At 35.9% G+C, this 12,851-nt stretch overlaps 1 protein-coding gene across 1 annotated transcript in view; it reads right to left on the minus strand.

The window, feature by feature from the left end:
• BLZF1 (basic leucine zipper nuclear factor 1) overlaps nucleotides 1-12,851 on the minus strand; it is a 28,121-nt gene that overhangs the window by 10,569 nt on the left and 4,701 nt on the right. The window contains exons 3-4 of the mRNA XM_028123064.2: nucleotides 7,407-7,846; nucleotides 5,666-5,865 (exon numbers count right to left, since the gene is read on the minus strand). Coding sequence (XP_027978865.1) covers nucleotides 5,666-5,865; nucleotides 7,407-7,846 — 640 coding nt within the window. The remainder of the gene's footprint in view (nucleotides 1-5,665; nucleotides 5,866-7,406; nucleotides 7,847-12,851) is intronic.

Consider the following 12,851-nt stretch of genomic DNA (forward strand, 5'->3'; position numbering starts at 1 on the left):
TGAGTCCCCCCCTTTCATTTTCCCCTTCCTTCTCCTAATGTCCTCCATGCTATTCCTTATGGTCCACAAGTAAGTGAAACCACATGATAATTGACATTCTCTGCTTGACTTATTTCACTTAGCATAATCTCCAGTCCCACCCATGTTGATGTAAAAGTTGGGTGTTCATCCTTTCTGATGGCTGAGTAATATTCCATTGTATGTATGGACCACATCTTCTTTATCCATTTGTCTGTTGAAGGGCATCTCAGCTCTTTCCAGTTTGGCTATTGTGGACACTTCTGCTATGAACACTGGGGTGCTTATGGCCCTCTTTTCACTACATCTGTATCTTTGGGGTAAATTCCAAGTAGTGCAATTGCTGGGTCATAGGGTAGCTCTATTGTTAATTTTTTGAGGCACCTCCACACTGTTTTCCAAAGTGGCTGTACCAACTTGCACTCCCACCAACGGTGTAAGAGGGCTGCCCTTTCTCCACAACCTCTCCAACATTTGTTGTTTCTTGCCTTGTCAATTTTTGCCATTCTAACTGGTGTAAGGTGGTATTTCAATGTGGTTTTGATTTTAATTTCCCTGATGGCTAATGATGATGAACATTTTTTCATGTGTCTGTTAGCCATTTGTATGTTTTCTTTGAAGAAGTGTCTGTTCATGTCTTCTGCCCATTTTTTGACTTGACTTTGTTTTTTGGGTGTTGAATTTGAGAAGTTCTTTATAGATCTTGGATATCAGCGCTTTGTCTGTAGTGTCATTTGCAAAAATCTTCTCCCATTCCGTGAGCTGCCTCTTTGTTTTGTTGACTGTTTCCTTTGCTGTGCAGAAGCTTTTTATCTTGATGAAGTCCCAAAAGTTCATTTTTGCTTTTGTTTCCCTTGCCTTTGGGGACGTGTCTTGAAAGAAGTTGCTGTGGCCGATGTCGAAGAGGTTACTGTCTATGTTCTCCTCCAGGATTTGGATGGATTTCTGTCTCATATTGAGGTCTTTCATCCATTTTGAGTTTATCTTTATGTATGGTGTAAGAGAATGGTTGAGTTTCATTCTTCTGTATATAGCTGTCCAATTTTCCCAGCACCACTTATTGAAGAGACAGTCTTTTTTCCATTGCATATTCTTTCCTGCTTTGTCAAAGATTATTTGACCACTGAGTTGAGGGTCAATATCTGGGCTCTCTATTCTGTTCCATTGATCCATGTGTCTGTTTTTGTGCCAGTACCATGCTGTCTTGGTGATCACAGCTTTGTAATATAACTTGAAATCAGGCAACGTGATGCCCCCAGCTTTGTTTTTCTGTTTCAACATTTCCTTGGCAATTCAGGATCTTTTCTGATTCCATACAAATTTTAGGATTGTTTTTTCCAACACTTTGGAAAATGCCATTGGTATTTTGATCGGGATGGCATTGAAGGTATAGATTGCTCTGGGCAGCATTGACATTTTAACAATGTTTATTCTTCCGATCCATGAGCATGGGATGTTTTTCCATCTTTTTGTGTCTTCTTCAATTTCTTTCATGAGTGTTCAGTAGTTCCTAGAGTATAGATCCTTTACCTCTTTGGTTAGCTTTATTCCGAGGTATCTTATGGCTTTTGGTGCTATTGTAAATGAAATCGTCTCTCTAATTTCTCCTTCTACAGTTGCATTAGTGTATAAGAAAGCAACTGATTTCTGTGCATTGATTTTGTATCCTGCCACATTACTGAACTGCTGTATGAGTTCTAGTAATTTGGGGGTGGAGTCTTTTGGGTTTTCCACATAAAGTATCATGTCATCTGTGAAGAGAGTTTGACTTCTTCTTTGTCAATTTGAATACGTTTTATTTCCTTTTATTGTCTGATTGCTGTTGCTAGGACTTCTAGTACTATACTGAACAATAATGGCGAGAGTGGGAATCCTTGACGTGTTCCTGATCTTAAGAGAAAGGCTCTCAGCTATTCCCCATTGAGAATGATATTCGCTGTGGGTTTTTCATAGATGGATTTTAAGAACTTGGGGAATGTTTTGTCTATCCCTATACTCTGAAGAGTTTTAATGAGGAAAGGATGCTGCATTTTGTCAGATGCTTTTTATGCATCAATTGAGAGGACCATATGGTTCCTCTCTCCTCTTATTAATGTGTTCTATCACATTGACTGATTTGCGAATGTTGAACCACCCTTGCATCCTGGGGATAAATCCCATTTGGTCGTGGTGGATGATCCTTTTAATGTATTGTTGGATCCTATCAGCTAGTATGTTATTGAGGATTTGGAATCCATATTCATCGGGGATATCGGTCTGAAATTCTCCTTTTTTGATGGGGTCTTTGCCTGGTTAGGGGATCAAGGTAATGCTGGCCTCATAGAATGAGTCTGGAAGCTTTCCTTCTGTTTCTATTTTTTTTTGAAACAGCTTCAGGAGAATAGGTATTATTTCTTCTTTGAATGTTTGGTAGAATTCCCCAGGGCATCCATCAGGCCCTGGACTCTTGTTTTTTGGGAGGTTTTTGATCACGGCTTCAATCTCGTTACTGGTTATTGGTCTTTTCAGGTTGTCTATTTCTTCCTATTTCAGTCTTGGGAGTTTATAGGTTTCCAGGAAGGCATCCATTTCTTCTAGGTTGCTTAATTTACTGGCATATAGTTGTTGATAATAATTTCTAATAATTGTTTCTATTCCCTTGGTGTTAGTTGTGATCTCTCTCCTTTCATTCATAATTTTATTAATTTGGGTCTTTTCACTTTTCTTTTGGGTAAGTCTGGCCAGTGGTTTACTGATCTTATTAATTCTTTCAAAGAACCAGCTTCTAGTTTCATTTATCTGCTCTACTGTATTTCTGGTTTCTAATTCATTGATCTCTATTCTAATCTTAATTATTTCTCTTCTAGCGCATGGCTTAGGCATTTGTTGCTTTTTCTCCAGTTCTTTAAGGTGTAAAGTTAGTTGGTGAGTTCGGGATTTTTCTAATTTTTTGAGTGAGGGTTGGATGACTACATATTTCCCCCTTAGGACCGCCTTTGCAGTATCCCATAGGTTTTTGTTCTCATTGGTTTCCATGAATTGTTTAAGTTCTTCTTTGATTTCCTGTTTGACCCAAACATTCTTGAGCAGAGTGGTCTTTAGCTTCCAAGTGTTTGAATTTCTTCCAAAATTTTCTTGTGTTTGAGTTCCAGTTTTAAAGCATTATGGTCTGAGAATATGCATGGAATAATCTCAATCTTTTGGTATCGGTTGAGACCTGATTTGTGAACCAATATGTGGTCTATTCTAAAGAAAGTTCCAGGTGCGCTCAAGAAAAATGAGTATTCTGTTGTTTTAGGGTGGAATGTTCCATATGTATCTATGAGGTCCATCTGGTCCAGTGTGTCATTCAAAGCTCTTGTTTCTTTGTTGATTTTCTGCTTAGATGATCTGTCTATTGCTGTTGTGGAGTATTGAGGTCTCCTACAATTAATGTATTATTATCAATATGACTATTTTGGTTAACAGTTGGCTTATGTAGTTGGCTGCTCCGATGTTGGAGGCATAGATATTTACAATTGTTAGATCTTCTTGTTGGATAGACCCTTTAAGAATGATATAGTGTCCTTCTGTGTCTCTAACTACAGTCTTTAGCTTAAAATCTAATTTTTCTGATATAAGAATTGCTACCCCAGCTTTCTTTTGAGGTCTGTTGGCATGGAAGATGGATCTCCATCCCTTCACTTTCAGTCTGGATATATCTTTAGGTTCAAAATGAGTGTCTTGTAAACAGCATATGAATGGGTCCTGTCTTTTTATCCAATCTGCAACCCTGTGCCGTTTTATGGGAGCATTTAGGCTGTTCACGTTGAGAGTGATTACTGAAAGATATGTATTTATTGTCATCATGTTACCTATGAAGCCCCTGTTTCTATAGATTGTCTCTGTAAATTTTTGTTCTGTACCATTCTAGGGGTCTTTCTCCTTTTATAGACCCCCCCTTAATATTTCTTACAGGGCTGGCTTAGCGGTCACATATTCTTTCAGTTTCTGCCGGTCCTGGAAGGTCTTCTAATTAAATGTTTTTAAATACAGGAAATTTTAGAGGAAAACAAAAAAGAGTTGCTTTCTTATCACTCAGTTACCTTCTTGTCCTTTGAAAAATATTAAATAATACAGAAAGGCTTATATAAAAGGGAAACTAAGTCTTTCCTCCTGTCCAGCATCCCCATCCTTCCTGTATAAACCAATAAAATAACCAATCAAGTTTCTTATATATTTCTCTACAAAAAAAACATTTATGGATATGTCAACATAAAAGTACATGTTAAAAATAAACATATCCATTTTATTTACAAGAAAGGGATTATTTAATACAAAATTTTCTATGCCTCGTTTTTTTCAACTAATAATCTTGGTGTTTTTGTTGTTTTTTTTTTTTTTACATTAGCACATATAGAGCTATTTCTCCTTTTAAATAACAACAGCTTCATGTTTTCTTCTGTTTGGATATTCCAAAATTTATTTAACCTGTTCTCTATGAACAGAATTGAAGAAAAGTTTTAAAGTATTCTTATTCAGCTTAAAACTCTTAAAACTAAAATTAAAGTATTGGACCGTAATGATTACTGACCAAAGATTAAATCAGTTAAAATATCTTTAAAGTTGAGTTTAAATTTTATTGCCCTTAGACTCTTACTATCAGTATTGCTAAGGATGTTAAGAAAGTTACATATTGCAATAATCTGTATGACACTTGCATGATTTGCCTCTTAATGTGTTCAGTGAGCATGAACTTTCATTCTAAGTCAATAAACAGTACATTCATTTCTCCACATCCATCCTATAAAAGCACAACTAGAAAACAATTAAGGACTTTAAGAAAGTAATCAATTACTGGGAAGTATCACAGACAACAAGACATGAAGAAATACTTTCCTACAAATTTATTCATCACAATCAGTGATTCTTAAAGTACAGCCTGGAAATGCCTGGTGCTATGTAACAAATCTCTAGATCACTAAATTTAAATCAACAGTTACTAAGCTATGTGTGAAGCATGTGGCTAAGCACTGGAAATACAAAAATGGAACACCCAGACCCTGTTCTCCAGTCAGAGCTGGAAGGAGGGGGATAAAAAGACCCCAAATCACAATATAGAGCAGAGTTTCCCAACTACCACTGTACCCATGGGCCTAGGTGAGGGCTCTGGGGGTTTTACCTCTGTTGGAGAGTAGCCTCATCCAGTATGCCATACAAATAATTTTCTGTTTGTGCATGGACAGAAAAAGGTTGGGAAGCTCTCTTATATAGTTAATACAGTTAAAAGAGCTATGAGAACAGAGCACGGAAGAGAAACAATATTTGAGTTTTCCAGATAGAAAGTGGGGAAAATAGTGGTTTTTTTTTTTGTGATTTTATTTACTTTATTTATAAGAGGTCTGAGTTTAATTTTGTTTCCTAAACATTGTAGTAGGAGTGATTTCTATTATAGAGGATTAACTTAGAATTCTGGAATGAGGGAGAATCCTATGATACCACTTTTCCATTTAGGGAGACAGTGTGACTCTCCAGAGGAAGGACAATCCATACATACTTATAAATCTATGAAGTACTTTGACAATCGGAGTCAGAAATTCTCACACTACCATTTACTTCCTTGGGTTATGGTAAAAAATCTGATAGTGAAAAAGCTAGGAAATGAAATATTATTTAAAACAGAAAATACCTGCTTGCGAGGAATTTGCTCCGCCATACGTCACACTGTATAGACATACGTTCTAGCTGTTCAGAAAGTTGAGCTGTGTTTTGACCTAGGGCTTCATTTTCTAAAATAAGCTGATTTTTCTCACGGGCTAGACGTTCAAAATGATACTGAAGATCATCCCCAACAGAAGCCACTAGCAACTTTTTTAACTCTCGATTGACCTAGAAGAAAATATGACCATTACAACCAACTTAAAGTAATGTCAGTGGCTTTAATGTAGCAAAATGAAAAGAGAGAAACCGTGCTTCATGTATATGGACCTCCATTACTTAAAGTGTGTATCAAAAAGCAACATTAAATATTTAAGTTTCATAATCTATATAAACCATCTGTCTCTATGTCTACATATTTATATCTATAGTCCATGTGATTATAAACTGAGCCTCTTCTAGTAAGAGTACCAACCATTATTACAAAAGTTACAAACTGCTTCCAGTCAATACTTCAAGGCAAAAACTTAGAAAACCAAACCAATAAATTTTGCCAAAAAATATGACCGACAATGTTTTAATTTTTTTAGATCTTTTTCAGTATTTAAAAATTAATTTCTTTGTGCCACAGGATTTGATTTCTTTTTTCTTTTTTTTTAGAGGGAGAGAGAAAAAGACAGTATGAACAGGGAGGGGTAGAGGAGGAAGGAAAGAGAGAATCTTAAGCGGGTTCCACTGCCAGTGTGGAGCCCGACGTGGTGCTTGATCTCATGGCCCTGAGCTGGAAGGAGTCAATCAAGAGTCCCAGGCTTAACTGACTGAACCACCCACATACCCCTGTGCCATAGACGAACTTAAGCAAAGGAAGCAATTTAGCATATCTATAAGCATGTTCTTTGCTTTATCTAAAAAGTGAAAAATTAAAACATAAATGTCCAATAATAGGTATTGATATATGGTGTAGCAATAGAAGAACACTGTTGGTATTAAAAATGATATTGTAATAGAATATTCTGTGACATAGGAAAATATTAAAAAAGGCAAAAATGAACTCAATGTGTATAATTATGCATTTATAGCTAGACGGTATAATTATAGCTGGTACTATTTTCAATTTTTGTATTTTTTAAAATATTTACAAATACTCTTTTTGTAATTAGAAATTAGTTATTTAAAAAATATTAAAGATATATTTGGATAAGAACCACTAACTATAGTGTCACTTATAAAGACTAACATCCAGCAAAAAGATGAAGGGTCTAACGGAGAAACAAAGGGTGAGGAGTAAGGCAATGTTTACTAACATGTAAAGATGGAAGAAACACAGCCAAGCACTATAGATCATTTTCCATTTACAATGAAGATACCAATGCTTATCCCACCATTCCCTTTATCCCAAGTATTACGTATGCATAAGCAAAAATACTTGGAACTTATAGATCCTTAAAACAGGAATTGTTAACTAGGTAACTTCAAAGTCTAATAGGTCAGTCTTTGATCTGGAATTTTATAACTATGACTTCTTTTACACCTATAGGTGGTCTTGTCCAGAGTACCTCATACTTCCATCTTCAACTTTAGAGGACAAGTTCCCAACATATACTAGTTCTACTTGAGGTGCTGAGAGAGAAAGAGAAATTTAAGAGGAATCTTTTTAGAGAAATGACAAGCCGAAATAAATGACATTCCAAGAGGAAATACAGTTTGCTAACACATAGGCTTAGATGGTCCAGGTGTAAAGAGCAGTGCTCATTAAAGCTATTTGTTCTTACCTCTGTCTGTACTCTGAGCTGGTTTGAAAGACCTTCTTTGTCCTGTAGTAACCTCCTTTCAGAGTTCTTGAGCTTTTCCAATATATTCTTTACCTCTGATAGTTCCTTTCTGGGTTCTACAATTCCCTCTGACTGACCAAGGAGTTCTCCTCTATGATGTCCCAGAGACTTCACCTTTGCATTCTTGTTGGGGACATCATGAGTTATAGCAGCTTTGGGAACTAATATTCTTACGGCTTCAACTTCCACTGCTTTTTCAGTGAGAATCTTCCCAAGCTGAAGGACTCCTGGGCTCTCCCCTGGAACTGCTTTCTTCCGTGGATTCTGAAGGATGTGATGCTTTATGGGTTGGACTCCAGAGGTAACTTCAACAGATTTAGGCGGCTCCTCAGTTTCCATTCCATCTCCTGCTCCTCGGACTGGGGTTAGAGTAAGGGTGACTATGAAAGGGAAAGCAAAACATAAGCTACTTGCTAAAAACAAATGCCAAGGAAAATGCCAAGATAGACTTTATCCTACATTCAGAACTACTGGCACTAAAAAGAATACAAAAAATTCAGAGTAAAAGTTAATTTTCAAAACAATCAGATGTCAATAAAAGATGGAAAAAAAATCTTATAGGTTCAAACTTTCCTTAAGTAAATGGTTTCTCTCTTGGCAAAAAATGCAAGAGATTTGGAATCAAGGTATTTGGTTCTGACTTCTAAATCCTAGTATGACCCTGGCTAAACAATTAAACCGTCCACGAATCTCTACTTCATATTCTGTGAAATGGAGATAGTAACAACTGTGCTCCACGGTTGTGGTAGGAAAGGATGCAATAAGGTCAAGCACTTGGCACACCAGAGTGTGCCTTTTTAAGGTTCCTAAGCCCTTCTCTAACCTTTCCAGATTAGGCTGGGTTCCCTGTTCATGTGCACCTGCAACAGAGACTGCATTTCTTTTTTCTATCTATCAAAATGGTAAATGGACTTTTTTCCCCCAGTGTTACTAGTTATACAATGTCTATGCCTTCCTCTAGGATGTAAGTCCCATGAGGGTAGAGATGAGTAATGTGCCTTGCACCTAGCACTGTTTAGCTGATAAGACAATAAATGAATGATAACAAGGGGAGGGGCATAGGACGAGCATACATATCAATGGTTATGATGACAATCTTTGAGTGGTCACAGGCTGCAAACATGCAGCATGGTGCCTAATACTGAGCAGACATTGTTTGGGGTAGTGGGGACTTTTATGTTCAAGAAATTACTATCTAATTTAGGAGATAGGACATACATATAAAAAAATAACATGTATTATAGGGTAACAGATAATAAGAGTACAATATGTGATGCAAAATTTCTACCAGAATTTTATTTCTACAGAAATGTTAACTAAGAACAATCATGGACCAATCTTTAGTAAATTCATCACTATTATATATTTATATTTATACCTACTAAGGTAAAGACAGGAAACAGAATTCCTGGTTAAAAAGAAAATAAAGCCAAAGTATGTCCTTAGCCTCAATTACTGTTAGTTATCAGTACCATGTTCTGATCAATTAAATATCAATTTTTAATTATTAAATATTAATCATGTTTCACTGTAACCTATTACGTCAGGAGAACAATTTGCTAAGAGCAATAATAAGGCCTTATTAAAACTAAACCTTTCTTAAAAATTTCTGAAGTACAAAGCCATATGAAAAAAGAGACTATACAACATATAAACATTCTATCAAGCAAAGACTGTTGTCACCTTGATTCCTGAATTCTTGTCTTAGAAATGGAATTCTCCAGCAAAGAACCATAGGAAATGATAAGCTTGCCCAGGATGAGGTCTTTTCTAGCAAGGGAAATACCTAACAAGAAAACCTTCCTGGGGTTTATTTATTAGTTTTCTATTTTTTAATGAGCTTACTTTTCTTCTTTCTCACAAACTTTGTTATACAGATGCAGAAAATGCAGAGCAGAACAGATTATCTTCACACACAGTCACTCATGTATCCTCTGGTTTTTAACATATTATTAAAAGGTTATTAAGAAGAAAAAATTACCTATCTTCTCATCATTCTAAAATAGCTTTTCATTACTTCAAGTTTCTTCATTATTTTTATGTTTGTAATCATAATTAACTTTAGAAGCTTAATCTATTTTTCTATTTTGCTGCATTCTTCATATTTTTCATTTTATGACTATTATTTCTTCAGGTTAATATAACATTATTTATTTATTATTCTGTTGTTGGATATTTATACTTTCTCCAATTTTTCACTATAATAATGCTTTAGTGAATACTTTTGTGCCTACAGATTTTTCTCAACTTCTGGATTATTTCTTTTTAATAAATTCTCAAGAATGGAATTAATGTGCCAGGTGAAGATCTGTATTGTCAAACTGCCTCAAAAAACAACTCTAGCAATGTATCAATAGATCTATGCCTTATGTTCTTATTTAGTTTTATTTATTTTTTGTATGCTCAACACCGATTTCATATAATAATTAAGATTTTAATACACGAATATGTGTAAAGTGTTTAGAATGGTGTGTGGCACAGTAAGCACTAACCAAATGTTAGCTTCTACTGCTATTGTTATTATTCTTCAAAAAGGCCTAATAAAGTTTGGATCTTGATTAAAGGGAGAAAGCTTAAGTTATGTCATCAAATATAACTCTTTTATTTTCTTATGCTCAAGTCTTACAAAAGTACATCACTAGACTTGAGAACTATTTTTTCATTTAACAGATTTTGGGGGGGGATTTTTCTTACATATATAGCAAGCAGTGTACTGGGAATCTTGAGTTATGTTAAGAGAGGAGGTGGAAAGACATCAGGTATATAATGTGTTCTATTTTACAAAATATTTTCCATTAGAATAAAATATTTTGTCATTTCCATATTGAATGTTAACTTGGGACTTAGGACTAACTCCACCTTCAAAAAGATGAATAAAGAGGGTGCCTGGGTGGCTCAGTTGGTTAAGCGACTGCCTTCGGCTCAGGTCATGATCCTGGAGTCCCAGGATTGAGTCCCGCATCGGGCAGGGAGTCTGCCTCTCCCTCTGACCTTCTTCCCTCTCATGCTCTGTCTACCATTCTCTCTCTCAATAAATAAATAAAAACCTTTAAAAAAAAGTGAAATAAAGAGTTTGGTATTTCAGGTCATGCTATAGCACATCTGCACTTAGGAGGAGATCTTCCACTGAACTGTTGCAAGAATGAAGATCTGCTCCCATGTTCTTAAAATCTGCTTTTAAAAGTTTGTCTATCTAAAGCAAATTTAATTCTGTCACTAAGATATTCTGTCATTTAAGAAGTTATGCTGAATCATGAACTACAGATTAATTAAAAACAAAAAGACAAACTAGAGCTAGACCACTCAGGTCCACTGAAACTGAAGAAATAAGGAGGTGTGACACCCTGTGGTGATTAAACAGGATTTTTAGGCAAGTCACAACTTTTTTGAGTTGGAATTTGAGGTAATGGAGATTCAAGAACAAATCATGGAATAGTTACTGCTAAATTTAAAAGGCAAAGGAACATTAATGGGTATTTAAAAGAAATCTCTTTCAAACAAAATACGTCATAAAACGCCAGTGAAGAAATTCTATCAACTTGGTTCAGCCTCAATTTACTCTTAACTTTATGTAAACTGTTGTACTTACTCAAGCATTTATGAGTTCGAGAGTTGTACAACATGCCATGGCAGCTATTAACAACTCTGTAATAACTACGCTTCTAGCTAATGTGCACCAGCAAGGAGGCCAGTGGGAGTCAGGGCTTTCTATTTTCTTGTCTAGTAACTTGCATTTCATCATTTTGGTTTCCCTTATGACACACACAGAAACCTTTATTACATATGTGCTAAGCACAATCCAGGACACATTCAGGAGCAGTTATCGTCTCTCAGGTGGGAAGGCAATGATCCATGGTACCAGCTCCATAATTAGGAATGATGTGTAAGTAAAGCAAAACATCAGCCCCTCTTCCCCACTCTTTGAAGGGAACCAACAGAATGATTCTGCAATTATTCATCAACTTTTCTTCTACCTGTGATCAGTAATCAAAGAATGAAGTGTATCTCAAGTTTATGGATCATTCTTACTGCCTTCCCCAAAGATTATTGAAATGTAGGGAAAGAACAAATATTCTATAACAGGAGTTGGCAAACATTTTCCATAAAGGGTCAGATAAATATTTTAGGCTCTGTGGACCACAAGGCAAAATTGAGGATAAGATAGGTACTTATACAAAGAAGAAAAAAAAACAACTCATTTTCAAAGATGAAACTCAAACTATAATAAGAAATTGAGTCAAGTTTTTTTTTTTTTTGTAATATGGGTCTAATAACGAGAAACATAGAATTCTTTTTTATTTGGGATAACCCTTGGCTTAAGTGGGATTCAAGGTTAGTGTTCCCCATCACCAAACTGATTTGTAAATATTCTCAGGAGGCTGAGGGCCATAACTTACCAACCCTTGCTCTAGAATACTGAGGCAAAAAGAATAGGATTTTATAGTCTGTCATTAAAGAAACATTCCTCCTTTTTTTCATAAAACTGTAAATCTAAGAAGACAGATACGCTAGGTCCATAGGATGGTGCAGTAACAAGAACACTAGACTCTGGGTCAAAATACCTTAAATCCCTATTTGCCATACATTGTGACTTTGGGCAGATCACTTACTCATTACTCTCCTCTAATCCCTCAGTGCTTTCAGAACAATGCAAATATCAGAGTGTTTTAAAATAATCTGTTTTTCTCACAGACTGGACTGTTGGGAGCTCCACAGGGCAGCGTCTACCTCCTAATCTTTGTATTGTTGGCTTAATGAAATGGTGCTTGGCACAGAAAAGATGAGTAAGTGCTTTCTGAAGTTTATCAATGTTAATATGCTACTGAGATTTCATTTTAACATCCACTAACTCATTTAAAAACTGCTTACCTTTTTCTCCCTCTACACCAAAGCATTAATTCCTAACTCAGTTATAGTCTGACAAACTTTTCAGAATATACAAAGATTCAGCTATCAAACAGTCAAACAATTTAGGGATTGTCACTCAGTAATTTTAAATCAATATTTATTTATTTATTTATTAACATTTTATTTGAGATAGTAAGAGAGAGAGCACGAGCTGTGGGGTGGAGGAAGAGGGAGAAGCAGGCTCTCCACTGAGCAAGGAGCCCAATGCGGGGCTTGATCCCAGGACCCTGGGATCATGACCTGAGCTGGAGGCAGATGCTTAACCCACTGAGCCACCCAGTTGCCCCGAAATCAATATTCTTTTATTTGTCACCAATATCATTTAGTAAGATTAGTTACTATTAAATTAGAAAAATGTTAAAAGACAATGGACTTAAGAGTTAGGCCCACATTCACTGACATGGAATCTAAACATTCTTTTTGTCACAGGCTCTATGAATAAAGAGTTCCCTGGCCAAGTAAATGGGGGCAAGGCTG

Source organism: Eumetopias jubatus, unplaced genomic scaffold, assembly GCF_037043125.1.
Source record: "Eumetopias jubatus isolate StellerSeaLion01/CBP00866 unplaced genomic scaffold, mEumJub1_p1.0 scaffold_12, whole genome shotgun sequence".
In the NCBI taxonomy this organism is placed as follows: domain Eukaryota; kingdom Metazoa; phylum Chordata; class Mammalia; order Carnivora; family Otariidae; genus Eumetopias; species Eumetopias jubatus.